Genomic DNA, 24190 nt, shown 5'->3' with positions numbered 1-24190 from the left:
ACTTAGCCTCTGCCTGCTGGGTGGCCCTGGGCAGGGTGCTGCTGCTTTCTGGCTCGGGCTTCCCCAACCTGTGGAGGGAGAAACCTGAGCCCTGCAGCCAGCTGGCCTTCCCCAGGCCTCCCCTGTGTCCCCTAAACCCTGCCTCAGAGCGGCAAGAGGTGGCCACTGCCCTGGGCTGGAGTGCAGGAGAGGCCCGGCTGTGTATGGGGCAGCCACAGACCCTCACCTTCTAGGTGTGAGCACAGTCGAGTGTGTCTGTGGACTGCGTATGCGTGAGGGGGCCAGAGGGCATGGAGGGGCGTGTCCTGTGGCATGGGTGAGGACCAGGTCTGAATGGCCCCGCGTGTCCCAACGGGGCAGGGCGTGCCCACGGGGGCGGGAGTGTCCCGAAGGGCCCCACAGAGGCCCACTCCCGCCGCCCGCTCCCGTCCCCGGTCCCCCAGGAGCCGCGCCGCGTCCCCGCAGTCAAGGGCTTTCATCTCTGCAATAAGCCCACTTCACTCCCTTTTTAAACTGTATAATTTCTGCCTGATTGTAATGGCATATTTTAAAATTACCAGAAATCAAAGCCGGGAAGTGGATACTGCAGCTTTTATTGCGTCGCTGCGTTAAGGCTGGCGATTGGGGGGTGGGGGAGGATGAGAACCACCTCCCCTCCCCCAACCCATCCCCTACTTTCTCTCTCTCTCTCTCTTTTTTTTTTTTTGAGACAGTAATAGGAGAAAATTGGTTTTGAAACTGAATAAAAGTCCCTTTCAGTGTAAATCATTTCTTTCAGGGTACCTTTGCTGAAAGTAAAATAGAGCGTAATGAAAGGTGGCTGCGTGATTGTCTTTCATTTACCGAGAGGCCGGGGCAGACAGGAGGCTGCAACCGTCTCCGGGAAATACAAGACTGGAATAATTGCGCCGTAACAAGGAGCTTGTTGTGAAATTAGTATCTTAAGAAAGTAGTGAAAAAGGGCCTTTCCTCATGAATACTTCATTATTAGAAGAAAGCAGCAGAATTTAGGGCTCCAGACACCTGTTTAGTATTAAATAACTTCCTTTTCTTCCCCTTGAACACCCCTCCCCAAACACACACACACACACACACACACACACACACACACACACACTCTCTCTCTCTCTTTCTTCTCTTTCTTTTTTAAAACCAGCGTGAGGATTGAGTTGGCCCAGCTGGGCTGCTTGGGACTCAGGTCCTGGGAGTGGGGTGGGGTTAGGAGGTGGTGGGGACAGGGCACTGGGGCGGGATGGACATGAGGGGTGTCTGGGGTTCAGCTCTCGCCTGGGCCTGCCATCCCCTTCCTGGGGAGAGAGGAAGGGAGGGGCCTGGCGGAGAAACCCCCGCCCTCTCCCCAGGGCCTCCAGGACAGGCCCTGCCTGTGTCACCCGCCCCTCCCGGACTCCGGGTTCCCAGGAAAGCATTCACAAAACGGGGTTCCCGTGTGTAACAACGCTGGGCATCTGACTCTGGGTGAGCAAGCAGATACGGTCCTGTCTGCAGCCACACCTGAGCTGCCACCCGAGGAGACCTCTGCCTGGCCTGGGCGGCCCTGCCCTTTCTGTTCGGGGTGGGGAGCTCGGGCAGGAAGCCCTGGGGGCCCTGGGGGCCTTGGCTCAGAGCTCAGTCTGAGATCAAGCCCAGGCTCAGCAGGGGTCAGGGCTGGAGCCACCCTGGACATTGTCCCTCCAGGGGCGCTGTGAGGACTCCCCAGACAGGGAGCAGACCCACTTCAATAAACGGCAGCACGGTGTAGCCACTGGCAGTCCCTGGGCACCCCTCCCTGCGGGTTCCCAAGGTGCCTGAGTGAGGTCTTCGTCCTGGGTGGGCTCACGACTGACGCGGCGGGGTGGGGGGGTGGGGGGTGCAGATCCGCTCACAGGTGGTTGCAAAGGAGCTGGAAGGACAGCCTGCTGAGGGGACGCGGAGGGGCAGGAGTCGGGAGAACCTGAGAGGCCTGAGGGCATCGGGTCGCCTCTCGGAGGGCGTGACCCGCACTCTGAGCAGGGCTGGGGCACGTCTGAGCAGTCAGTTCCGGCCCCATCACGGTGGAAGTCCATCCCTCAGGAGACCCCGGAATCTTTTCCTCCCCTGGGGCCACAGCTGAGCCTCCCGATGCCCCTGGGCCTCAGCTGCTGGTCTGTCTGATAAGGGAGGAAGGGTGTCTGCTTTGAAAGTCTCTGGTGTTTGGTGGGGTACCGGGATGCCGCCGGCACCGACGCCCAGCTGAGGGAGGTGGGAGGCGGGCACAGAGCAGCCCATGTGACAAGTGTCTCATCTGTCTTCTCACAGGGACCCTGCTGCCGAGCCTGCCACGCCGCGGGCCCCCAGTGTAGCCATGCTGGCCTGTCTGCAGAGGACCCAGAACCCACCGGGCCAACACCTGGCCTGCCCGAGCAAGACCCTGGAGCTGCGCAAGTGTGAGTGGGCACCCTCTCCCCGCACGACACCCTCTGTGCCCTCCCAGTCCTCTCCACCTCGCCCCTCCTCTCCTACCCCGAGTCCACAGGGCTTGCTTTCTGGTTTGGGGTACAGCCGAGCCTTTGGGTACATCTCAGGCCTCTGTGGGGAAGGCCTGGGCCGGGGATGCCATCCGCGCCCAGCATGGGCTCCCCTATACGCCCAGCCCTGTCTTGAACTCTGAGTGCCTCTAGGTCTTTGCCCACGTCTCCCTGCAGTCCCTCCCCTACACCAGCACCCAGCCCCTTGGCCAACTCCCACCGGGTGTGACAACCTTCTTAGTGGCCGTCTCTGACCACCACCAGCACCACGGCCCCAACCCCAGCGCCCCTTGTGACCCTGCCATGTGCCGCGTCTGCCTCAGCGGAGAGTGGGGTTATGTGGAAGCAACTGGTCCTGAACAGGACCCCAGCTCTGGGTCTGGTCTGCTGTGTGACCTCAGGCGTGTCCTTTCTCTCTCTGGGCCTTGCTTTTTTCAGTGTGTCCAATTAGGGAGCTGGACTTGGTACTTCTAAGCATTTTAATTATTGCAGCATTGTAATACATTTTTAAAGTTGTTAACAGCTTGATTGAGATGTAACTCATATACCACATGGCTGACCCATGTGACGTGTACAACTCGGTGTGTGTTTTTAGTGTGTTCACAGAGTTTCGCACCCGTCACCATGGATGGTTTCAGAGCACTTCATCACTTTGAAAAGAAACCCTTTTTTTTTAAGATTTTATTTATTTATTTTAGAGAGGGAAGGGAGGGGGAAAGAGAGAGAGAGAGAAACATCAATGTGCGGTTGCTGGGGGCCGTGGCCTGCAACCCAGGCATGTACCCTGACTGGGAATTGAACCTGCGATGCTTTGGTTCACAGCCCACGCTCAATCCACTGAGCTACGCCAGCCAGGGAGGAGAAACCCTTTCTTAGCTGTTAGCAGTTGCTCCCTGACCCGCCTGCCCCCTTCCGTCTCTGCAGGGTCCCCTGCCCTGGGCTTTCCCAAGGAGGGAACCACGCCATCTGGGCCCTTCTGCGCCCGGCTTCTTTCACTCGGCACGAGGTTTTCAAGATTCTCCCGGGTTGCGGCACGATGCGAGTAACACGTTTTAATGTTTGCCGCTGCACGTTGTTCCTTATTCTCCGCCATCCCCCCAGGCAGAGTTTCCTTGGCCTTTTCCTTCATTTTTCTGTCTGAACCATGGAATCCATTTATGTGGGCAAGAGCAAATGTCCTATTTGTGTTTTTCCTAGGACCGAGTTAAATTTATAAATTAATGTAGGAAGACGTGGCATTTTTATGACGTTTTCCATCCAAGAATGTGATATATACCTTTCTGTGTGTTCCAACGTTCTTGTGTATCCCCTGGGAGTGTTTTAATGCTGGCTTCACTGAGATCTTACGTAGGTTTGGAGTTTGCATCTGAATAGTTAACCCTTCTTGGCAAGTCTTTTCTTTCATGAATGGAGCTTATTTATATAAAGACTATTAACTCCTGCCATCTCACCGAGATCTTCTGTTCGTAATGGTTTTTTAATTTAGTCTCTTAGGTTTTCCAGTTTACTGTTCTATCATTTGCAAATGATCATTTTACTTCCTACTTTGGAAGTTTTAGACCTTCGTTTCTTTGTCTTGTTTAATATTGTTGGCTACTAACCCTGGACAATGAAAAATAATAATAGTGCTGATAGACATTCTTGCTTTGTCCCTGACTTTTAATGAGAAGCTTCTACAATTTCCCCACTAGCACAATGCTGGATTGGGGGCAAATATTTCATCAGGTTACATACATGTCCATCTATTCTTACTTTATTAAGAATTTTAAAAGTCAAGAATGGAAGTTGAAGTTTACCAAATGACTTTTCGGAGTCTATGGAGATGATCATATGGGTTTTTCCTTTAATCTGTTAATATGAAGAAGAAGAGTATAGACTTCTTACTGTTGAACCATCCTTGCATTCCTAGTGGAATCTGACTTGTCTGTGAATATTTCTTTGTAAGACACTACTGAGGGGTTGGGTTTGCTCTCGTACTGAGGGGGTTTGCCTCAGTTTCGTCAACAAGAGTAGTCTTTAGTTTTCTTTTTTTGGAACAGTTTTTTGTTGAGTTTTGCTATAAGTGTGATGCTTAATTACTTCACGAAGAAAACTGAGAATTTCCTTCTTTCTCTGTGCTTTGGAAGAGTTGAACTAGGGATGGATTATCTGCTCTTTAAAGATTGGTTGACCCTCCATTGACTAGTCTGGGCTAGTGCATTAGTTTGGGGTAGGTGGGCTGCTCTTTGGTGATCCTCTTCCTTCTGCAATAATGTATCTGTTTTAATTGTTCTGCTTCTGGGATGAGTTTGGCAAATTATATTCCTCTAGAAAAGTGTTGATTTCATCCAGGTTTTCAAATTTATTTGCATGAGGCTGAACAAAACAATTTACAATTATTTTAATGATTAATTCACTCTTATTTCTTAGATTGTGTGTTTTGTAGTTTTTCCCCCCATTTTTTCTGATTGTTAGTTAGCTGATGAGGTAATCCATTTCCTTGTCCCAAAGATCCCTATTTAGGATTTATTAGTAATTAGCCATTTTTGGTTTCTAATTCATTCATTGATGCCTTTATTAAAATCTTCCTCCTTTCCTTGTTTTTCTTTTTAATTTCTTGAGTTAGAGGCTTAAATTTTTATATTGCTAAACAAGAAAAAAGGGAAAATTAAGGCTATGAATTCTCCGAACACTGCTGGAGCTATATCCTATAGGTTCTAATATGTAGCGTTCTTATTATCATTTTTCCTAGATATTTTATAACTTCAACTTTGATTTCCTCTTTGACCTAAGGCTCATTTGAATTCCATCTCTGCACCCAGGCAGGAGGTGCCTTTGTGTTTTGTTTTTCTCCTCGTTTTATTGTATTATGATCAAAAGGTTGTCTATGATTTCTACTTTTTTTGTATTTTATCAAAGTTTTCTTTGCAGTATAATCTGTGGTCATATTTTGTGAGTTTCTAAAAATTGGATTTATTTTAGAGAGAGGAAGGGAGGGAGAGAGAGAAACAAGATCTGTTGTCCCACCTTATTTATGCCTTCTTTGGCTGACTGAGGATCGAACCCGCAACGTTGGTGCTTCAGATCAGTGCTCTCACACCTGAGCTACCTCGCCAGGGCCCCTGTTATTGCAAGCTCTGAGACTTTTCACAGGGACCTGAAAGGAGGATGAGGCTCTGTTTTCAGGGTTTGGAGTTTGCTGTATACCAATTATATCCACCTCCATTAATTAACACTAGTTAGGTCTTCTATAGCCGCACTCACCTGTCGTGGAAAGAGAAGTGAATTGGCTGCCCGCTGCTGATGGGTTCCGGTCTATTTCATCTCGTGGCACCCACAGCTTTGGCCTTCTGAGTGGCTATGCAGTGTTACTTACCACGTAGCTATTAACACCGTAAATCTTCCTTGTGACTGCAGCTTTCTTTACTGTACTTAATATTTCGGGGGCAGATTCAATTTTATCTGCTAAGATAGTAACCTCTGGCCCTGGCTGGTGTAGCTCAGTGAGCTGAGCACAGGCTGCGAGCCAAAGGGTCACTGGTTCGATTCCCAGTCAGGGCACATGCCTGGTATTGCAGGCCAGGTCCCCAGAAGGGGGCACGTGAGGAGCAACACTGACGTTTCTCTCCCTCTCTTTCTCCTTCCCTTCCCCTCTCTAAAAACAAATAACTACAATCTTAAGGGGAAAAAAAGGTAGTCACCTCTGCCCTTTTAATTCACAGTTTTCTTGAAGCCTTGGCCAATCCTTTTATTTCAGCCTTTCTGAATGACTTTGTTTAGATGTGACTCACACGGCACAGAGCTGGATTAGGCTTTGTGATTCAACCTGAATGCCTTTTCAGATTTTTTTTTTTGAGCGCTTAGCCCATTTCCATTTATTGATATGACAGATGTCTCATCTGAGCTCATTTTGTGCTTTGCTGTAATTGCTTTTAAAAGTCTTTCCCTCCGTGATCTGCGTTCGCTGCTTTGTTTGGCGCGCCCACTAATCACGAGCAAGGCTGGTGTTTTTGTTCCCGCGGTGTAACTTTAAATAACACCCCGATTTCCCCTTTCTGTGGGACAGTGTCTGTTACTCTATCCAAGGTGAACAAAACGACGACACTAGCGGCCAGCGGACGCCGCAACAGCACAGGTGTGGACCGTGTGGGTCCACCTCGATGTGGATTTTTAAAAAGAAATACAGTCAGCGCCACAAATGTATGTATTTTCTCTTCCGTGTGATTTTCTTGGTCACGTTTTCTTTCCTCTAGCTGGCTCCGTTGTGAGAACACAGTATACATTACAGAGATTGAATCAGCTGTTTAGATGGTCAGTAAGGCTTCCCGTCCACAGCAGGCTGTTGCTAGTGAAGTTTTGGGGGAGCCCAAAGTTTTGTGTGGATTTTTTACTGGGGGGGGTGGGGTGGTCGGCACCCCTAGCCCCCGAGTTGTTCAAGGTTCAGCTTTCTTTTTCTTTCTACGGCATGTTCTTGGAGTTCACGTTACCCCTTTAAACCTCTGTCCCCTGACATCCGCCTCAGCGATGTCCTTGGTTAAAGACGAGGACATCTTTGTCCTTACACTCCTGTCCCCTTCTCCCCCACCTTCCCTTACTAGGGACACCATTACTCTATTCCTGGGGCTCGGAATGCTAGCATCTGGGTACAGCACCACGGTCCCCCACCCACCCACCCACCCACCCCCCGAGTTGTTTGAATCTCAGCTTCCCAGGTAAAAGGGGGTCAGGTCTCACCACCAGCTTGTTGGCCTTCGTCCCCATCATCGGGACGCTGGCCCCCCTCTGGTCTGCGGCGTCAGGCCTCATGCGAACAGCACCCCTGCGTTCCGTACGCTCAGGGCCACCGTTGCCGTCCTACATGAATGAGCTAAAAAATGATCTCTGGGCCACGTTGCTTTCTTGAGGGTTTCTGTCGACCTTGTCCTGTTCCCGTGTCGCACGTTGCCGTGGAGACCCGAAGCCTGGTCTCCCTCCTCTGTATTCCACGTCGATCTCTCTGTGTCCTTCACGCCGTTTCTTTACTGGCATGTGTCCTGGGCTGACCCTTCACGTCCATTTTCCCTGGGGCTCGTATTATTCCCTTTTCTCCCCGTTGGGGGCCCCAGTGAAGCACAGACTGGCTGGCTCTGGCCCGTCTTCCCTGTGCGGCCTCCTCTGAGGAAGCTTCTCTGACTCCCTCTCTCCTTGCTCTGCTCCCTCCATCCCTGGCTCGCATCCCTCGCTCCCCGTTTGCTTCGACAGTGAGACTTTCCTTCGACGCGTGTCTTTGCTTCGTGTTTTTACTTCATAGAAACAACTGGTACTGCACTTTCTCCCCTTCGCAGTGAAACAGTCAGCCATAACCTTCACCTCTTCCGTGACCACATTTTTATGATGGGAACTAGGTGTTTGTTTGTTTGTTTGTGCCAGTCATCATTTTACTGATGCTTTGCCCTTCTTCACTTTCCTTACATATTCTGATTAGGTCCGATGCGGGCTCGATTTTGATTATGTGTCTCTGGAGGGGGGTGGCCATTTCCCTCTAGAACTGCCTCAGAGACAAGCAGGTCCCTCCAAATATGCCGTCTGTGTGTGTGGTTCCTTGTTTCGCTCCCCCCCCCCTTGGCTCTTCACCACCAAGGCGGGGAGCTCTGTGGGCAGCCTACGCTCCTCTGGTTTCAGGGCTGCAAAGACGGTGTGGATTTCACACCTGGGGTGTGCCCTTCACGTTTGGAAAGTGTGCTCTGCTGGCTCTTTCTGAAACCCACCATGGTGGTGGTGGCGGTGGCGGTGGCTTCCCTCTGCTCCCTCCCGCCTCCCCCTCCCTCCGCCCCCGGGCCACGGTGGCTTTGGGCCGCCCTGCCTGTCTGCTCTGTGTGTGTTTGTCCAGGGAGGTAGCCCTCTCCCAGTTTTGCAAAAATGGAGCTGGTGTTTTTATCCTGTGTCGCTTTCAGGGTGTTTCCAGGAAGCAGGGCTGGGAGGGTCTCCTGATGGTGTTCTCTCAGGGACAGGGGCTTAGAGAAAGCACCTGCCTTGTAAAAACGGAAGGACGCCAGATCATCTGGGAGGGCCGTCGGTTTTGAGAAAAAGTGTCTTTCGTGCACCGCCCACTTCGCTACTCGATGTGACCTCCAGGGCGACCAGCTCGTCGCCTTTTATGTAAAAGCCCAGACTTCACTGTCGCTGGCCCCCGCTGCAGAAAGCATAGAATTCACAGTAAGAAACTACTCTCCTTCCCAGAGGAAACCAGTGTGAGCGGTTCCTTGCACACACCCTCCCGGGAAACACGTGCCTGTGGGGGGGGGGGGGGGCAGGAAATACTTCCGCAGAAACCCCCACCCCTGTGCCCTCCTCAGCTGCTGGCCTCTTCCCACCTGCCTGCCTTCCAGATGTTCGCCCCGACAGGACGAGGCCTCATTCACCGTTTCCATGGCACAGCCCAAGGCTGCTAACATTTGTAACCTTCCCGTGGATGGACGTTTAGGTTGTTTCTAGTCTCTCGCTCTTCTGAACAGCGTTGTAATGAGCATCTGTGTACATCTGCGTATACCTGTCCGTTCCAGAAGGGACTCGCTAGCTGACAAGACCTGTGCAGTTTTACCTTTGGTTGCTGCTGTCCAGCTGCCCAGGCTCCCGGCCTGGCCCTCTGCGGCCAGCTGGCTGGGGGCAGGGCCTGGGCACGCTGACCTAGGCCGGTCCGTCCTGGTCCAAGGCTGGGACCAAGGATGCCCTGCATCCCCGCCCACGCAGACCCTGTGACATCTGCGCGCTTATTGGAAAAGACACGGGCTCTGCCTGTAATTGAAGAGCACAGGAAAGAGAGAGGCAGGGAGATAAGCAAATTGAATTGGGGCGCCCTGCCGCCAGTCAGGGCCTGGGCGGTCGGCTGCGGAGGTTCCTGCCCTTCCCTCCCTCCTGAGCAGGGTCCCGGGTGATCAGGCCCCAGGCCTGCCCTCCGGTCCCTGCAGCTCCCCGGGCAGAATTGGGGCAGGCAGATCCGGCCCCGAGTTCTACGACCAGACCTTGAGCTGTGCTGTTTCTCCCCAAAGGAGAAAGGTCTGGACGGGGCCATGTGCCACGTGACCTTGGACAAGTCGGTCAGCCTCTTGCTTAGGGCCTGTGTCCCTCCTCCTGCAAAGCCAAGCGTCAGATCGGGTGGGCCCGAGAGGCCAGCGGCTCTGACCGTCTGTGAGGACAAGGTCAAAAGCCCAGTGAGGGGAAGACAGGGCCGGTCTGAAGCACCCCTCCCTCCTCCTCCTGTAAAACGGGTCAGGGCAGCCGGACCGCTCAGGGCCGCACGAGGACCGGCCACTGCAGACACCCCGCACTTGACCAACAAACCAGAAACAGCTGCGGCTCACCCGTCCAGGATATGAGGTCAGGCAGGCGGAGGAGCTTGGGTGGCTGGCCGGTGTAGCCTGCTGCAGGTGCCTGGGAAGAAAGCAAGGAGGAAACTTGTGGGGGAGCCAGAGTCCATTCTGCCCCGCCCCTGCCTCAGGCCTAAGGTCTTGGACTGCTCCCTCCCGCCAGGCCCTGGGCTCCCAACACGATATGCCTGCCCTTGGGACAGAAGCCTGTTTTTCTCAGCTGCTCAGGACCTGCTGATAAATATTTGACTTCCTCCTCACGGTGTTGGTACACAAGCTGTGAGTCACGTGCTGCTGAAAGTTCGGGCTGTGCAGAGAGCCCCAGAGAGGCCCTGGGGGGCGGGGCGAGGAGGGTGGCAGGCAGGGTCCTGTCATCCAAGGAGGGCGGGGCTGAGGCAGCTACCCCAGCACACTGACCCGGGCCTGCCCCTCACTCTGGTACAACTCAAGTGAGTGGTGTGACCTCCCCCCTCAGGCTGCCCCGCCCTCTGTGGGGAGGGCAGCATGCCCACTCTGCCCCCACGAGCCCCCAGGGCACAGGCTTGAGGTCAAGGTGGCCTGGGGGTCAAATCCTGGTGAGCCCTGCATGAGTCACAGGCAAGGTCTTGGGCAAGCGAGGGGCTGGACCTCTGTGGGCCCCGGTTTCCCCTGCTGTCGTGTGCGAATAGGAAGGAACAGAAGAGAACCCCCAAGTCCCGGTGGACTCAGGCCCTTTATCTGCCCCCATCCCTCCCACAAGGGGTGGCAGGGGGGGGGGCAGCACCCCTGAGCATTCCTGCAAGTGCGGCCACTCCCACGGACACTAATGAAACACGGAAGAAACAAAGCAATTTCAAATTCCAATAAAATTAACAACAAACCTCTGGCCACGCAGCAGATCCAATTATGTAGCTGTTGCCGAGCGCAGCCCTGGGGGATGGACGGAAGGCCGGCGCCGCCCCGCTGTGGGAGCTGAGCCCGGAGCGCACAGAGGCTCAGCCACCGAGGGCAGGGAGAGGGCGGGCGGCTTAGCCCCACTGCACGATCTAACAAATACAAATAAGCTCTTAGCAAACTGGGCAGGCAGGTAGCTCCCTCCATCCACTACAGAGCAGCCAACCACAGTCCCCAACAAGCCGAGCTGAGGACCGGCAGAGACCCGCATCGCTGCCTCTCCACCCCGCACAGAGTCCCGGCCAGCTCTGGGAGACGAGGAACGTCAATGACGAGTTACACGGGTTACAGAGAAGCAGGACTCTCCGCAGAGAAACCCCAGGAGAGTGAGAACTCAGCCGGATGGCAGACACGGGACCCACACACGCGGGCAACCCTCTCCCTCTGCACCGGCAGTTGGCAAACTCTTTCCGTGAAGAGCCACTGTCTTTGACCACTCAACTCAGCTTGCACGCACGTGTGCGCACGCATAGTCAGAGGATGAGCGAGAGGACCCTCCGTGCTGTGTGCAGAGGTGGCCACCACCCTGCGCCTCCCAGTCTGGCCCAGAAAGGGATAGAGGACAGGCGGCCAGCCTTTTCTATGCGCCTGCTGTATACGAAGCCTTCCAACACGCATCCTCTCATTTAATCGTCCCTCTGCCCCCTGAGGGGAAGCCGAGGCCGGGAAGCTGTGGTCACTCCCCTGAGGGTTACCTGGATTCACACCCGCGTCGGAGGTCAAAGGCCTGGGTCAGTGGGCTGGGGCTGGGGGCAGATCTGGGTGGCTGGCAGCCATCAGCCATCCTGCCCCTTGCCAACAGCCCTCCCAGCAGAGGCCAGAGCAACAGCTGCACCTGCCCTAGTCCAGCACCTTGCCCCGCCCCCCCACACCCCCCTACCCCACCCGGAGTGGCCTCATTAGTGATTCTGCCGGTGCCACCAGCTAATTAATGTCATGTTAATTGAGCATTCAAGAGGCTGCCACCTCCAAGGGCAGAGTGTGGGCTGCCAAGGGGAATGCAGATGGGGGCTGGGAGCCCCTCCCGTCCTGGAGCAGCCCTGGACACCCCTCCCCCTGTCTCCACACAGACAACACCCACCACTACTTCCTGAGCCTGAAGGGAGGGACAGCAGGTAAAACCTATGACAGCGTGGCGGAGATGGCACTTGCTGAGCCCTCCTGTGAGCCCTGAGTACTCTGAACCCTCCCCGCCCTCCTGTGGGAGAGCTACAGTCGGCCCTGCCGACCGGGGCCCTCGAGGCAACCGCCTCCCCAGGGGTTTGTCCGGTGGGTCAGCAGGCACCTGCATTCGCTGCACGGTGACTCTGGGTTGGCGCATCGCCACAGCAGGCGCCTGGGGCCCACCGATAACCCCGGAGTGTGGGACCAGGAATTCTGGGCTCCTGCTGCGCCCCTGCCCCGTCCACCCCCCTCCCGCTCCCCCTTGATGAGCAGGCAGCAGCTAAGACGTGTCTACCTGTCATCCCCTGACAGAGGAGAGACTGGGGGTCACATGAGGGCTGCCCAAGGTCCCCCATAGCAAGTGGTAACGCGGGACGTCAAACGGTAGAGCCCGGACTCCAGCCTGAGTCGGAGCTTCTGGTCCCTCCACAGCAGAGCCGCCGCCTCCCCTCCCCCGCACCCAGCCCCCCAGCAGGGTGCCTCCGAGGTCTGCTCTCCTGTCTCCCTGTAGCAACATAAAGTCTCACTCAAAGGGCTGCTTTTAATTGGCCTAATACGCTCGTTAATAACTGCGCCTACCTAACGCACCTGTAAGAGGCTCATAACGTTAACCTAATGGCAGTGATGCCCGGCCCGCACTGCCAGCCAGCCTTTTAAATTACCCGATAGGGCTTTGACGGGGGGCCACGTGGGCAGAGACGGGACAGGGAAGGCCCCGTTCACAGGGTGGGCGCCTTTGGTTCTGCACACGGAGCCCAGGTTCCGTCTGGCAGCTGCCCTGCGGCCTCTCGGGGGCCTCAGAATAGGGAGTTCGCTGAACCCCGCACCTTCCTGCATCCGTCCTGCCCACCAGGTGTGTGGTCTGCCCCCCACACCCGCTCAGTGTTTGCACATCATTTCAAAGGTTGGCATCTCCGGGCAGAGCACTCCCTCCCGGACCACCTCAGTCCCTGCCCTGCCGGGGCCTTCTGGCTCATTCCCGGCCCTTCTGTCCTCCAGGGGTCAGCAAAAACGTGGGAATTGGTGTTTGCAACCCCTGCTTGGTACTCTGTTCCTTGGGCGTCCGGCCTCCTCCTCTTCTGAAACCCGAGGCCTGCCTCCCAAGGATGCCCTGAGCGCTGGGCACGGGGCCTGGCCAGCAGCAGCCCTGAGCCTGTGGGAGGTGGCACAGGGCCATGGCCAGGGCCTATAGGGTCGGGGAGAGCTGAGCCAGGGGCTGCAGCTGGGAGCACTGCCGGAACATCTCAGCTCGCACCAAGGTGCTCACGCAGGGTTTCACAAACAGAGGTGGCCAGGAGCTCGGAGGTGGTGGAGTCCATCTATAGCATCATCTCCCCCTGCTAGACTTCCAGCCCCGTGAGGACAGGGTCTTGGGTTGGCTTTGATTCCCGCTGCATCTCCGAGGCCCAGGGCAGCACCGGCTGCACACAGGAGGGGCTCCGGAAGCTCGGGTGGAGGCGGGGCTGGGGGGAGGCCTCCGGAAGGCAGCTCTCCATGGGGCTGTCTCTCCGGCCTCACCGCCCCGCCCCCCAGGGCTGACTCCCAGGTTCTGACCGGCCGTGAACAGGGGCTCCCAGGCTGCCTGCGTTCCACTGGCCACAGCCCCATTGTCCGTGGGACACGATACCCCTGAGCACCCACTGCGTGTCAGTGGGGACATGGCAGCGAACAAGGCAGCTCAGGAGCCCATGTCCGGCGGGAGAGAAGGACAAGCCCACGGCAGGCAGAATCAGTGCGTGGGACCCCTGGTAGGGTGCCTTGCCCAGCGGGGAGAGCCTGGGAAGGCATGCAGGGAGTAGCATCTAAGCTGGGTCCTGGGGTTTCCTGATGGACCCATAGGGCCATGGGCCGCCTCCCCCCGCCCATACTAGCCCTGTGAGCACTGTCCCCATCCTCACCATGGCTTGAAAGCCCCCACAGACAGCCGGCTCGGCTGGCTCCCTCACGTGAGGCCTCGTTCTGTGTTGTTACACATGCCGGAGCAAGGCTGCCCGATGGCACCGAACTGGCGGCCGGGCCCACCTCCTGGGGAAGGCCGGGAGCCTTTGACTGTGCTGGGCGCAGGGACCCCACGTCGTGGCCATGGCCCTCTGGTGGGAAAGGCTGTGTCTGAGGCACCCAGGGTGCTTCAGGAGCAAGGTGTGCAGCGGGGGCCACAGCAGCACCTCAGCCAGGCCAGGTTCGAGACAGGGTCACTCTGGTGACCCGCAGGCCCACCTGAAGCCTCTCACACCCAAAACACCAAAGGGCAGGCCCAGCTAAGCGCGTGTCCAGGCGCAACTGGCTCAGCAGCCAAGGCACCGAGCCACCCACCCGTGCAGGCTCCGACAGGTCACCCCCTGCCCCTCTGAGCCTCTACTGGAGGAACTGCAGGCCGGCTCTGTCCTTCCTCCTCCTCCTCCTTCCTCGGAAGAAGAGGGGGAGCAGCACCAGGTCCTGGCTTCCCCCAGGGCCTGCCTTGGGGTGCAGAGGGAGGGGTGGGAGCCCGAGAAGACGACTTGGGGAGCAGACCGGGCCCAGACCACACCCCTGCCCCTTGACAGTCGTGTGATCCTGGGAAGCTCTGAGCGCCCTTTCCCTCCTCAGGGAAACAGGGGCCTGTGTCGGCTACCTATTGCTGTGCAGCAGGTTGCCCCGCAGCTCAGGGGCTCGAGCGTCACGTAGCAGCGCTTGTGGCTTCTGCGCGTCAGGACCTCAGGGAGCGGCTTCGCCTGGCAGTTCTGCTCAGGGTCGCTGCTGAGGCCAGGGCTGGGGGCCCGCTTCCAAGAAGGCCCACGTGCTTCTGCGGGAGACCTCAGCTCACCCCCACGTGAGCTCCCTCTGTGGGCCGTCCCCCACCCCACGGGCAGCCACTTCCCCCAGAGCAAGTGACCCAAGAGAGAATGAGCGAGCAGGAAGCTGCGGCGCCTTTTATGACCTCGCCCTGGAGGTCACGCGCCTTCACCTGCACAGCACGTCCCAGGTAGTCCAGGTCGGCCCCGTGTGGAGCGGGAGGGGGACCCCCAAAGGACGTGAATACAGGGACGTCAGAATAATTGGGGTGGGCAGCGTGGAAGGTCTTCTCGACCACCTGCCCAATGCTATGACTCGTCTGCTTCCTCGTCTCCACGGCGGGGACCACCGTCCCCACCTCTCAGAGCTGGCAGGCGCTGCAGACCAGGGCCGCCGAGACAAGCCGTGGGCCCGGTGCCCAGCGGGTACCGAGCACGCACCCAAGGGCTGCCTGCATGCTGTACCGCCATCATTGGCTCCGACAAAGGCCAAGGGGACCCCCGCCCCCCTGCCGAGGAGCCCCGTTGGGCTGTCGGGGGCCAGATGGACCCCTTCTTTCAACGAGTGGGAACTACGAAGAGGCCCTGCTTCCCCCGGCCCCCTTCTCCTTAAGGTTTTAAACACCTAATTTATTCCATCCATTAGATAGATTTTGTAGATTTAATCATTTTCACAGTTGGTGGCTCACTGGATACTCAAGATAAACTCCAAATGCAAGTATAATGGTGAGGACAAATGAGTTTTCACACCACAATGGCAGAAACTTGCTTGGGAAGAGAGTTTAAGAGGAACAAAAATACATACAGATATAATTTCTTTCCCCGGCAGCTGCTTTTGCTGACTATAGGAGGGTTACCGCAGTTAATTTCACCAGTTTTGTTCATCTGTAAAATTGCATAAAAGTGACATTTTTGTGCTCATTATAGCAGCCGCTGATTTATGACTGGTAAATGAAGAGCCGGGCCCCTTTTTGCGGGACTCTCCGGGCGCTGCTAAGTGCCCATGAAATTGCTTGTATAATGTAGTTTAAATCCAATCTCGGAGAAAGATTCCCCCGTTGGCCGAAGTGACATTTCCATTCTCCACACTGAGTTTATTTTCGGCCACTTAGGCGGGGGTGGCCCCAGCAGGGTCAGGGCGGGGGGTCCCTGGCCGGCTCCACCTGCCTGGCCCGGGTCAGGCCAGAGGGACGGAGGGCCCTGCCCCAGCCTGCTCTGGGTGCTGCCCGCCGCTCCGCTCCCCTCCCCGCCGCCCGGTCCTGGCAGACCACGCCCCTGCATCCCGGGGCAGCACAGAATGACCTTTCTGACACTCGGGCCCGCCCCTGCGCTCCCCTGCTTAAAGCCTGCCCGGGCTGCCGGTGCCCTGCCAAGGGAAGCACCCCCTTCTGTTCCGGCCCCACACACGCCCTGCCCAGCCCAGAAGACCCTCTCGGGGCCTCCTCCGCACACTCGCTGCCCCGGGCTTCTGCTCGCTCTCTGAATTGTTTCCAGTTCCCACCTGGACACACTTTGTCGTTGCCTCTGGACCTCGGCCCAAGCTGCCGCTTCTGCCTGAGATAGGTCTCTCCCTCCTCCCTCCATCGCCTTAACCAGGGGGCTCGCTCTCCCAAAAAGCCGCCTCCAAAGCCCCGGCTGGGTGGGCTCCCAGGGATCCCACACCACCTGCCCTTCCTTCCCACCGAAGCCCGGGTCGGCGGTGAGCCCATGAGGGGGCCGTGGGCCAGGCTCTGGAAGGACGGCACATGGGGTCCGCACTGGGCCCCTGTCACTGTGCCAGGCCCTGCCCCTCCCTGTCCCCGAAGGCCCGGCCCCAGGCACAGGGCAGAGAGCATGGACTCACACTCGGAGAGCGCCTGCTTCTGCCAACACACCACACTCGGATGACTTGTTACACCCGCACGGCCACCTGGGGGGGGGGGGGTTGTGTTAGCCGCGGCACCCCCATTTCACAGACATGGAAACTGAGGCTCAGAGTGGAGTCCCCCGGGGTCACTGGAAGGCCCTCTTCACCCGAGGACCCAGACAGGCCACGATCTCCCAGCACCCCCTGCGCACCTCACCCCCTGCTGGGCCACTTGGTACAATCCTTCCTCCAGGTCACCCTGCAGACCTGACATGGTCATTACCCCCATCCCATTGGGGAAACTGAGGCTCAGCCGGGCAAACAACTTACACAGGGCCACACAGCCCCACGGCCAGGTCAGCCAGCTCCAAAGCCGGGCAGGGCCTTCCCACTGGCCTAGGGCAGGCCCCAGGCTCCTCATGACCAGTCACAGCTGGTCCGTGTAGTGACAAGACTGAGCTGCTCCCTGGGCATGGTCAGAGACCTGGAGGGGGCGCAGGGGGCCCTCAGGGGGCTGGTCATGTCCTGTGGTCCTGTTCCTGGACCCAAGTGTAGTTAGATGAATGTGTCCCATTGGTGAGAGTTCAGCCAGCTGACCGCGAGGGCTGGTTCCTTCATTTACAACGACCCCAAGTTTAACAACTGAGAAGGGACGAGGGAGCGAAGGCAGACAGGAGGAGGGAAGGGCAGCCCGGCGCTCTGGCAGTCCTGGGGAGCAGGGGGGTGTGGCTCCAGGCCTCCCGTGTCACCAGCCAGTGCTCACCTGTGCTTCCCTCTCGTCGCCGGTCCCCGCAGGTGAGACGGTGGCCAGCTCCATGCATTCCTCCCGCTACCCGAGCCCGGCCGAGCTGGACGCCTACGCGGAGAAGGTGGCCAACAGCCCGCTCTCCATCAAGATCTTCCCCACCACCATCCGCGTGCCCCAGCACAAGCACCTGGGCCGCACCGTCAACGGCTACGACACCTGCGGCCAGCGCTACAGCCCCTACCCGCAGCACGCCGCCGGCTACCAGGGCCTGCTGGCCGTCGTCAAGGCCGCCGTCTCCTCCAGCGTGGCCGCGCCCACCGGGCCCGCCAAAAGTGTGCTCAAGAGCGCCGAGGGCAAGCGGACCAAGCTGTCGCCGGCCACCGTGCAGGTGGGCATCGCGCCCTACCCGGCACCCAGCACTCTGGGGCCCCTGGCCTACGCCAAGCCACCCGAGGCGCCCGCCCCGCCGCCGGGCCTGCCCGCGGCGGCCGCCACTGCCGCCTCCGTCATCCCTTTGCCGGGCCGCAGCCGGGCCCTGCCACCTTCCAACCTGCCCTCCATCCACAGCATCCTCTACCAGCTCAACCAGCAGTGCCAGGCCCCGGGCGTGGCGCCTGCAGCCTGCCAGGGTGTGGCCGTGCCCCTCCCCAGCCCCGCCAAGCACGGCCCGGTGCCCAGCTTCCCCAGCATGGCCTACTCGGCCGCTGCCGGCCTGCCCGACTGCCGAAAGGGCGCTGAGCTGGGCCAGGGAAGCACAGCGGCCTTGACGTTGGCTGCAGCCACCAAGCCTGCAGGGTACATGGACGGCGGCCTGGATTACCTGCTGTGGCCACAGAAGCCGCCCCCACCGCCGCCCCAGCCACTGCGGGCCTATAGCGGGGGCACAGTGGCCAGCAAGTCCCCGGAGGCTTGTGGGGGGCGGGCGTACGAGCGGGCCAGTGGCTCACCCCTGAACTGCAGCGTGGGGCTGCCCGCCAGCTTCACGGTGGGCCAGTACTTCACTGCCCCCTGGAACAGCGTGCTGGTGACTCCCACCAGCGACTGCTACAACTCCACGGCGGTGGCAGTCTCCGAGCTGGGGCCCGGGGGCGCCCGGGAGCTGCCGGGCCCCCCGGCGGAGGCCCTCTCGGGCCTGCCCAGCAAGAGCGCATGCAACACCGCGGCGCTGAGCAGCAGCCTGCAGTCGCTGGAGTATCTCATCAATGACATCCGGCCGCCCTGCATCAAGGAGCAGATGCTGGGCAAGGGCTACGAGACGGTGGCCGTGCCCCGGCTGCTCGACCACCAGCACGCCCACATCCGCCTCCCCGTCTACAGATAAGGCCTGCCTCGTGGGCGGCGCATGGACCAAGGGACAGGGCCCGCCAGGGGGGCAGGCAGACAGGCCAGAGAGCAGTAGCCGGCGGCGCACAGGGGCCTGTCGACGCCCACAGGGAAGCCGCAGCCATGTCTGCAGAGGTTTGGCAGGGTGACCTTGCTCAGCGAGGCCCCTCCCCACCCATCAGCTGTCCCGGGACACGGGGAGGGCCCCTGAGCAGCTCCTGACGCCCACGCTTTCCTCTGTCCACGCGGGCAGAGGTGCAGAGAGAGAGACCACTGAAAACCACCAGTGCTGCTTTCTGCTCTCCCGGGTGGAGCTCAGGCCAGGGTGGGGTGTGGGAAGAAATGTGGCGGTTTGGAATCAGGGTGTGGGTCAAAGTAACCTCCAGGGGTCCCCTAGCTCCCCCCCACAAGCTGCCCAGTCACCTGGAAGAGGAGCAGGGGAGGTCACTGGTCCCACAGTGTGCCCCACTGGCCGGTCCAGGTGACGACCACTGTAATAGAGGCTCCAGGGACTGCCCGGCCCCCTACCCTTCCTCCTGTAGACTCTTCCTCTCCTTCCCCATATGGAGAAACCGCCCCCGCCCCCCCGCCCCCCCCCCCCACCTCTCACAGGGCTGCGGGCCGGCGCACTGCGCAAGGGCGCCTCCTGCAGGACGCACCACGTGCACCCTAGACTTGTGTATTTATTGCAGCGATTCCCTGAGTCGTGAGGAAGGGGTGCCACCTCCCAGTTCGCACAAAGGCACCACGGGGGTTAACAGTGGGCCTGCCGTCTCAGAGCCTTGCCTTCTTCGGGGGTCCCCCGCCCCGGGAACCAGCGAGGGGGCAACCCACCCGTTTTAACTGTGTGACTCCATGCAACTCCTTTCCCGCCAGCCGCCCTCCACGGCCCGCCCCACACCATCCGGGGGCGTGGGGGGGCAGGCAGGCAGGGGGGCCCCCCTAAGTCCCCAAGGCCCAGGCCCAGCCCCGGCCCCCCTGGGCCCCGGAAGCGGTACTGTATCTCTCTCCAAGGCCTGTTCTAGCACTAAGTGCATTTACAAATCTCTGAGAATGTTTTTTTTTTATACTAAAATTGACCATTATATTCTACTGTGAGAAGTGCGGTCTGCACTATATTGTTTTAAAAACTAAAAGAAAAGAAAGGAAAACACAGATGGCGTCTCGGCTGTGGGATTGTTCTGTCGCTGGTCTGTGCTCGCTGCTGGTCTGTGCTCGCTTCCTCCTGGTAGGAGTAAAACGCGCTGTGTCCTCTGCAGACGGGGCTGCCCCCCACCCCCCCGGAAACAGGGCGGGGCCTCCTGGCACCCGCAGCGCCGGGCCACTGTCCACTGTGCCATCCGCCTTCCCTCCACCCCTCCCGCTCTCCCGAGGTGGACGCTGTCATTGGCCTCGTGCACGTGTCCACCACTTGGTCAGGCTAGAGATCCATCCCTAGACCAGCCGAGACAGGGCCCCTTGGCTCCTCCCCTGAGTGGTGTGGAGGTGGCCTGGGGGTGGTGTCCCCCCTGCATCCCTCGGTTCCTTCCCAGTTCTCCCTCTGTGCCTCACATGTGCCAAGCTCCCATGGGGGCAGGCCCACGTGGCTGGGCCTCAGCCCCCCACCCCACACCGTGGTGCCTGGGAATCTGCCGGTGACCACTCCCCAAGGAGCTCAGGATTTTTCAGGCACTTCCTGTGCTGGGCACTTTCATGTACACTCACATGGGGTGTCTCATAGGGGTCCCACCACCCTTCACCAGGCAGCAGGGGCTCCAGAGGAAGAAACTGAGGCTCAGAGATGTGGAGTGACCTGCCTGAGGTTACACAGCCAGTCTGCAGAAAATTGGTGTTTGAAGCCACGGCATGGACTCCTCCTCCAGTCCTGTCCCTGCCTTCCCCGGGGCCTGCCAGCCCGACACCAGGGCAGGGGGCACCGGTGAGTCCCCAGATGTGGGCCTCCCCTCCTATACAGGGGGTGGTGCCCAGGTGTCCGGCAGGGTGAGGTCCTGGCTCAGGTGGGGACAGAGGACCCGCCCTGGCTGCGACCCTGCCTGGGGGCATCCGCCTCCCTGAGCCCAGGCCCCAGAGCCTGGCGGCACACAGAGGGGCAGAGGGAGGCTCCAGCAGGAAGGGCCGTGTCCAGAGAGGGACCCAGGCCCTTTCCGAGCAGGGTCAGTGAGCCAAGTGCGTCACCCCAGGGCTGGGGGCGGACAGGGTCCTGCAGAGGGCGGAGCTGGGCGAGGTGGCGCTGCGTGCAAGGCTGCGGGGGGTAATCACAGACGGCACGTAGACAGCGGGTGGCAGAGAGCTTTCCTGACTTCACAGAGTTTAGTCTCACAACACCCCTCCCAGGTGTGCAATGAAATCGTCCCATTTCACAGGTGAGGAAGGACAGGAGAAGGTGAGAAACGGCCACAGGGATGGGAGGAGGGGGCCAGGCTCTGGTCTCAACCCCCTGCCCTGCGTTAGGCTGCCCCACGCTCAGGCACAGCTGAAGCCCACCTGGGGGTGTCACAGCGCGGGGGCAGCCCAGCCCTGCCAGCTTCCAGAGTGAGTGAGACATGGGTTCAAATCCTGCTGTTGCTACTCCGAGTGGCCCTGAACCAGTCTATCCCCATCCAGGTCACAGATGGAATTCAAGGAGACAGAAGCACAACAGGGCGGCAGGTTCTGCAGCCGGGTTCAGGGCTGGGCGTGGGCCTGTGGCTCAGCTGGTCCCGCGGCCACCGCTGGGGCCACCTCAGCACCAGCGCAGTGTCAGGGTCACCCAAGTCCCCATGTCCTGGGCCCACCCACCCAGGGAAGGAGGTGAGACCGGAACCACCCTCCAGGCCAGGTCCCTCACATTTGCAGGTCAGGGCTGAGGATCTATCTCCTCTCCTGGGAAACCTTTTCATCCCCCGCCAGGTGGGTCGACAAGCAGGAAAAAGGAGGGCACGTGGCACAGCCAGTCTGGCCCAGCTGGGGTTCCCCTCCGTGGGGGCCGAGCTAGCTGATCTCAAATGGTCCCCCAGCATCGTGCCCTCTGTGCCACCGATCCCCTGCGATGACGGTGCTGGAGGAGCAGCACGGTGACAGCGGGAATGTCACCACCACTGCTGCAGTCACCAATAGCCCACAGCTGCCGCAGGCACACCGGGCACCCCGCTCGACACGGCCCGGCACAGCAAGTCCTCTCTCAGCGTCCGCAGATTCTGTGACTTCACGCACAGCGAGGTGTGACGCAGCCTGTGGGACCACGGGCTCCCGGACACGAACCAGCGTGAAACTCCCACAGCACCTCATCGCACGACAGTGAAACACCGTGGGACAGACGACCTCATTCGAGGGCCCGCTGCCCTGAGTTCTCACGCCTTTCCAGGTGCCTGCAATACAGGCCATACAGGTGCACCCTCCCAAGTCACAGATGAGGCCAGCGAGGCCCAGAGGAGGGCAGGCGTCTGCTCAACACCACACAGCTGAGCTGAGAGCAGAGCAGCACCTGGGAGAGAACGCGGGCCTTCCGCACCGCAGTCTGAGCTCTCGGCCGCCGTGCCGCACCCAACACACACAACCACCGCCAGCCCCCAAGGGTGGCCCCTTTGGCTCCAGACCTTGGTCCAGCCTTGGGTCCCACACCCCTGGGTGAAGGAGCAGAGGGAGAACCTGCCATCCCACCCAGCCCCCACCCCCGGTGGCGCTCCGTCCTTCATCTCTGAGTCTCCTGGGCCACCAGAAGACCCCCCTCCTCTCCATCTATGCAGCCGCCCAGGGCTCCCACCCCCTAGAACCGAGCTGTCTGATAAGGGCAGCCACTCATGGCTGGCGCACAGCGTCAACTGTTTCTTCCTCTTACTGCCGCAACAGCTAGGAGAAGGCCGCAGCGTCTTAGGGAGCCGTCAGAGCTGCCCCGGGTGGCGGGAGGGCTTGCAAGTACACTTGGCAAATGTATCGGAGCACTGACATAGGGACACTCACCTTTCCAGGGTGGCTCCGGGTTTTCTTGACTCACATCCCAGCCTGAGAGCACTCCCCCCATTTCTGGGAAGGGGAAGCTGAGACAAGTTGGACCCCTGACGTGCCGGCAGTGATTTCAAACTAGAGCCGCTCAGCTCCCAGCTGCGGCCGGGATTCAGCCTGCACCCACGCCCACGCCCTCTTCACGGGCACCCGGGTTCCACTGTGCTGCACGGCACCTGTGCACCCCGGCTCTCTTAAAGGGCCCAGGGGGTCCCCCAGCCCGCTGCCCTGCCCACTGGAAGGTGGAACCTAGCCAGTGCGGTGGGCGAATCCAGTGTACAAAAAGTTTTCTGTTTAAACCACTGGCATCACTAGCTTGGCCTGTCCAGTGGCAGGAGGAGGAGATGAGGCAAAAACAAACAACAATGACAAAACACACACACACACACACACACACACCTAGCCTCCTATCCCATAGACACCCTTTGTAACCCTGGGCAATCTGGGTGGCCTGAGCCTCAATTCTTGACTTGTCAAAGGAGGGTGGTGGCACTGGAAAAGGGAATGGCACCAGGTGGTAGGTAATCAGGATGACAGGGCAAATGAGTCCTGTGAGAGAGGGGCCACCTCCCTGAGGGCGGGGGACCTACTGGTCCCAGTCCCATTACTGACCCTCACCACCTTGCAGCCTTTGGCTCGTGAGCGCCCTCTAGGGGCTGCTGCATCTCAACGGAAAGGCGAGGCTAAGCTGAGGCGGGTGGAGCCCAGGAGGTGGGCGGTCCCATCCTGGGGCAGCTGGGAGCCTGTCCTGTCAAAGATGCCCCAAAAGTCAGGTGTGCTATTTCTCTCATCACTCGGCCCAGCTGATTTCTACCTTGGAAAGTGGGTTTCCAGGTCAAACGAGCTTCAGAAACAGACTCTGACCCTCCCTCCCTCGCTCCCTCCCTCCCTGAGCGGCACAAATCACCGCAGCCTATCAAAGGCTCTGAGAATCCCGCAGCAGGATATCCTTCCAACATTCACCCCCAGGTTTCCCAACTCGTCGGTCACCTAAGCTTCTGTGTCTGTCGACTTCCCAAGGAACGAACTGGGCTCAGGGAATCCTGAGTCCTACCTGTTGAGTCCCCTCTCCCGCCCAGCCTCCCCGGTTCCCCCAGCTGCAACGCAGAGACGCTGCAGGAGGCTGCAGCAGAGCCAGGGCTGGAACCCAAGGCCGGCCTGGAGCTGGGCCTCAGCTCTGGGGCCACCACATCCTCAGTGGTCTTCATCCGCCTGTCGAACTAGACCCAAATGAAGGGAAACAGCCCCGGGGGGAGAGAGAGGGAGCCCTCTTCGGTGAAGTGGGGGTGAGAACCCCTATTTGGAAAAAGAAAAGTGAGGTTCAGAGAGGGGAGGCAAGTTGCCTACTGCCACACAGCAATAGGCGCTCCAGAGGCAGATCTGGGCGGCTTGTCTCTGTGTTGATGGGGATGGGGGGCATTTCCTGAGTCTTACAGCCCCAGGGCACATGTAAAGGGGAGCCCAGCTGGGGGAGCTCTTCCTCAACGAGTTCTCTGGTGGGGAAGCTTCCTCAGGCTTCCTCCGAAGAGGCCGTGGGTGTGACTACAGCGACCCCTGGTGGCCAATGTCAGGATCAGCTGCCCCACTCTGCTGAG

The 24190-nt window shown here is 59.1% G+C and overlaps 1 protein-coding gene and 1 long non-coding RNA gene across 3 annotated transcripts in view; one reads left to right on the top strand and one right to left on the bottom strand.

Annotated features, from left to right (window-relative positions):
- Nucleotides 1-19183, top strand: part of FAM222A (family with sequence similarity 222 member A) — a 47172-nt gene extending 27989 nt beyond the window's left edge. The window contains exons 2-3 of one of the 2 annotated variants that reach the window (XM_028528479.2): nucleotides 2296-2423; nucleotides 17339-19183. In XM_028528479.2, coding sequence (XP_028384280.1) covers nucleotides 2342-2423; nucleotides 17339-18612 — 1356 coding nt within the window. In that variant the 5' untranslated portion in view covers nucleotides 2296-2341 and the 3' untranslated portion in view covers nucleotides 18613-19183. The remainder of the gene's footprint in view (nucleotides 1-2295; nucleotides 2424-17338) is intronic. The other variant, XM_036014920.1, reaches the window with a different exon arrangement.
- LOC118498068 lies at nucleotides 578-11082 on the bottom strand. The gene is made up of 3 exons (XR_004900592.1): nucleotides 10690-11082; nucleotides 9824-9893; nucleotides 578-1916 (listed from the first exon to the last, which is right to left on the bottom strand). It is a non-coding gene; the product is annotated as an uncharacterized LOC118498068 (long non-coding RNA).
- Nucleotides 19184-24190: the final 5007 nt, after the last annotated feature.

Source organism: Phyllostomus discolor, chromosome 13 (genome assembly GCF_004126475.2).
Source record: "Phyllostomus discolor isolate MPI-MPIP mPhyDis1 chromosome 13, mPhyDis1.pri.v3, whole genome shotgun sequence".
In the NCBI taxonomy this organism is placed as follows: domain Eukaryota; kingdom Metazoa; phylum Chordata; class Mammalia; order Chiroptera; family Phyllostomidae; genus Phyllostomus; species Phyllostomus discolor.
Note: the sequence above shows the minus strand (reverse complement) of the source record. Positions and strands in the feature narration are given on the sequence as shown.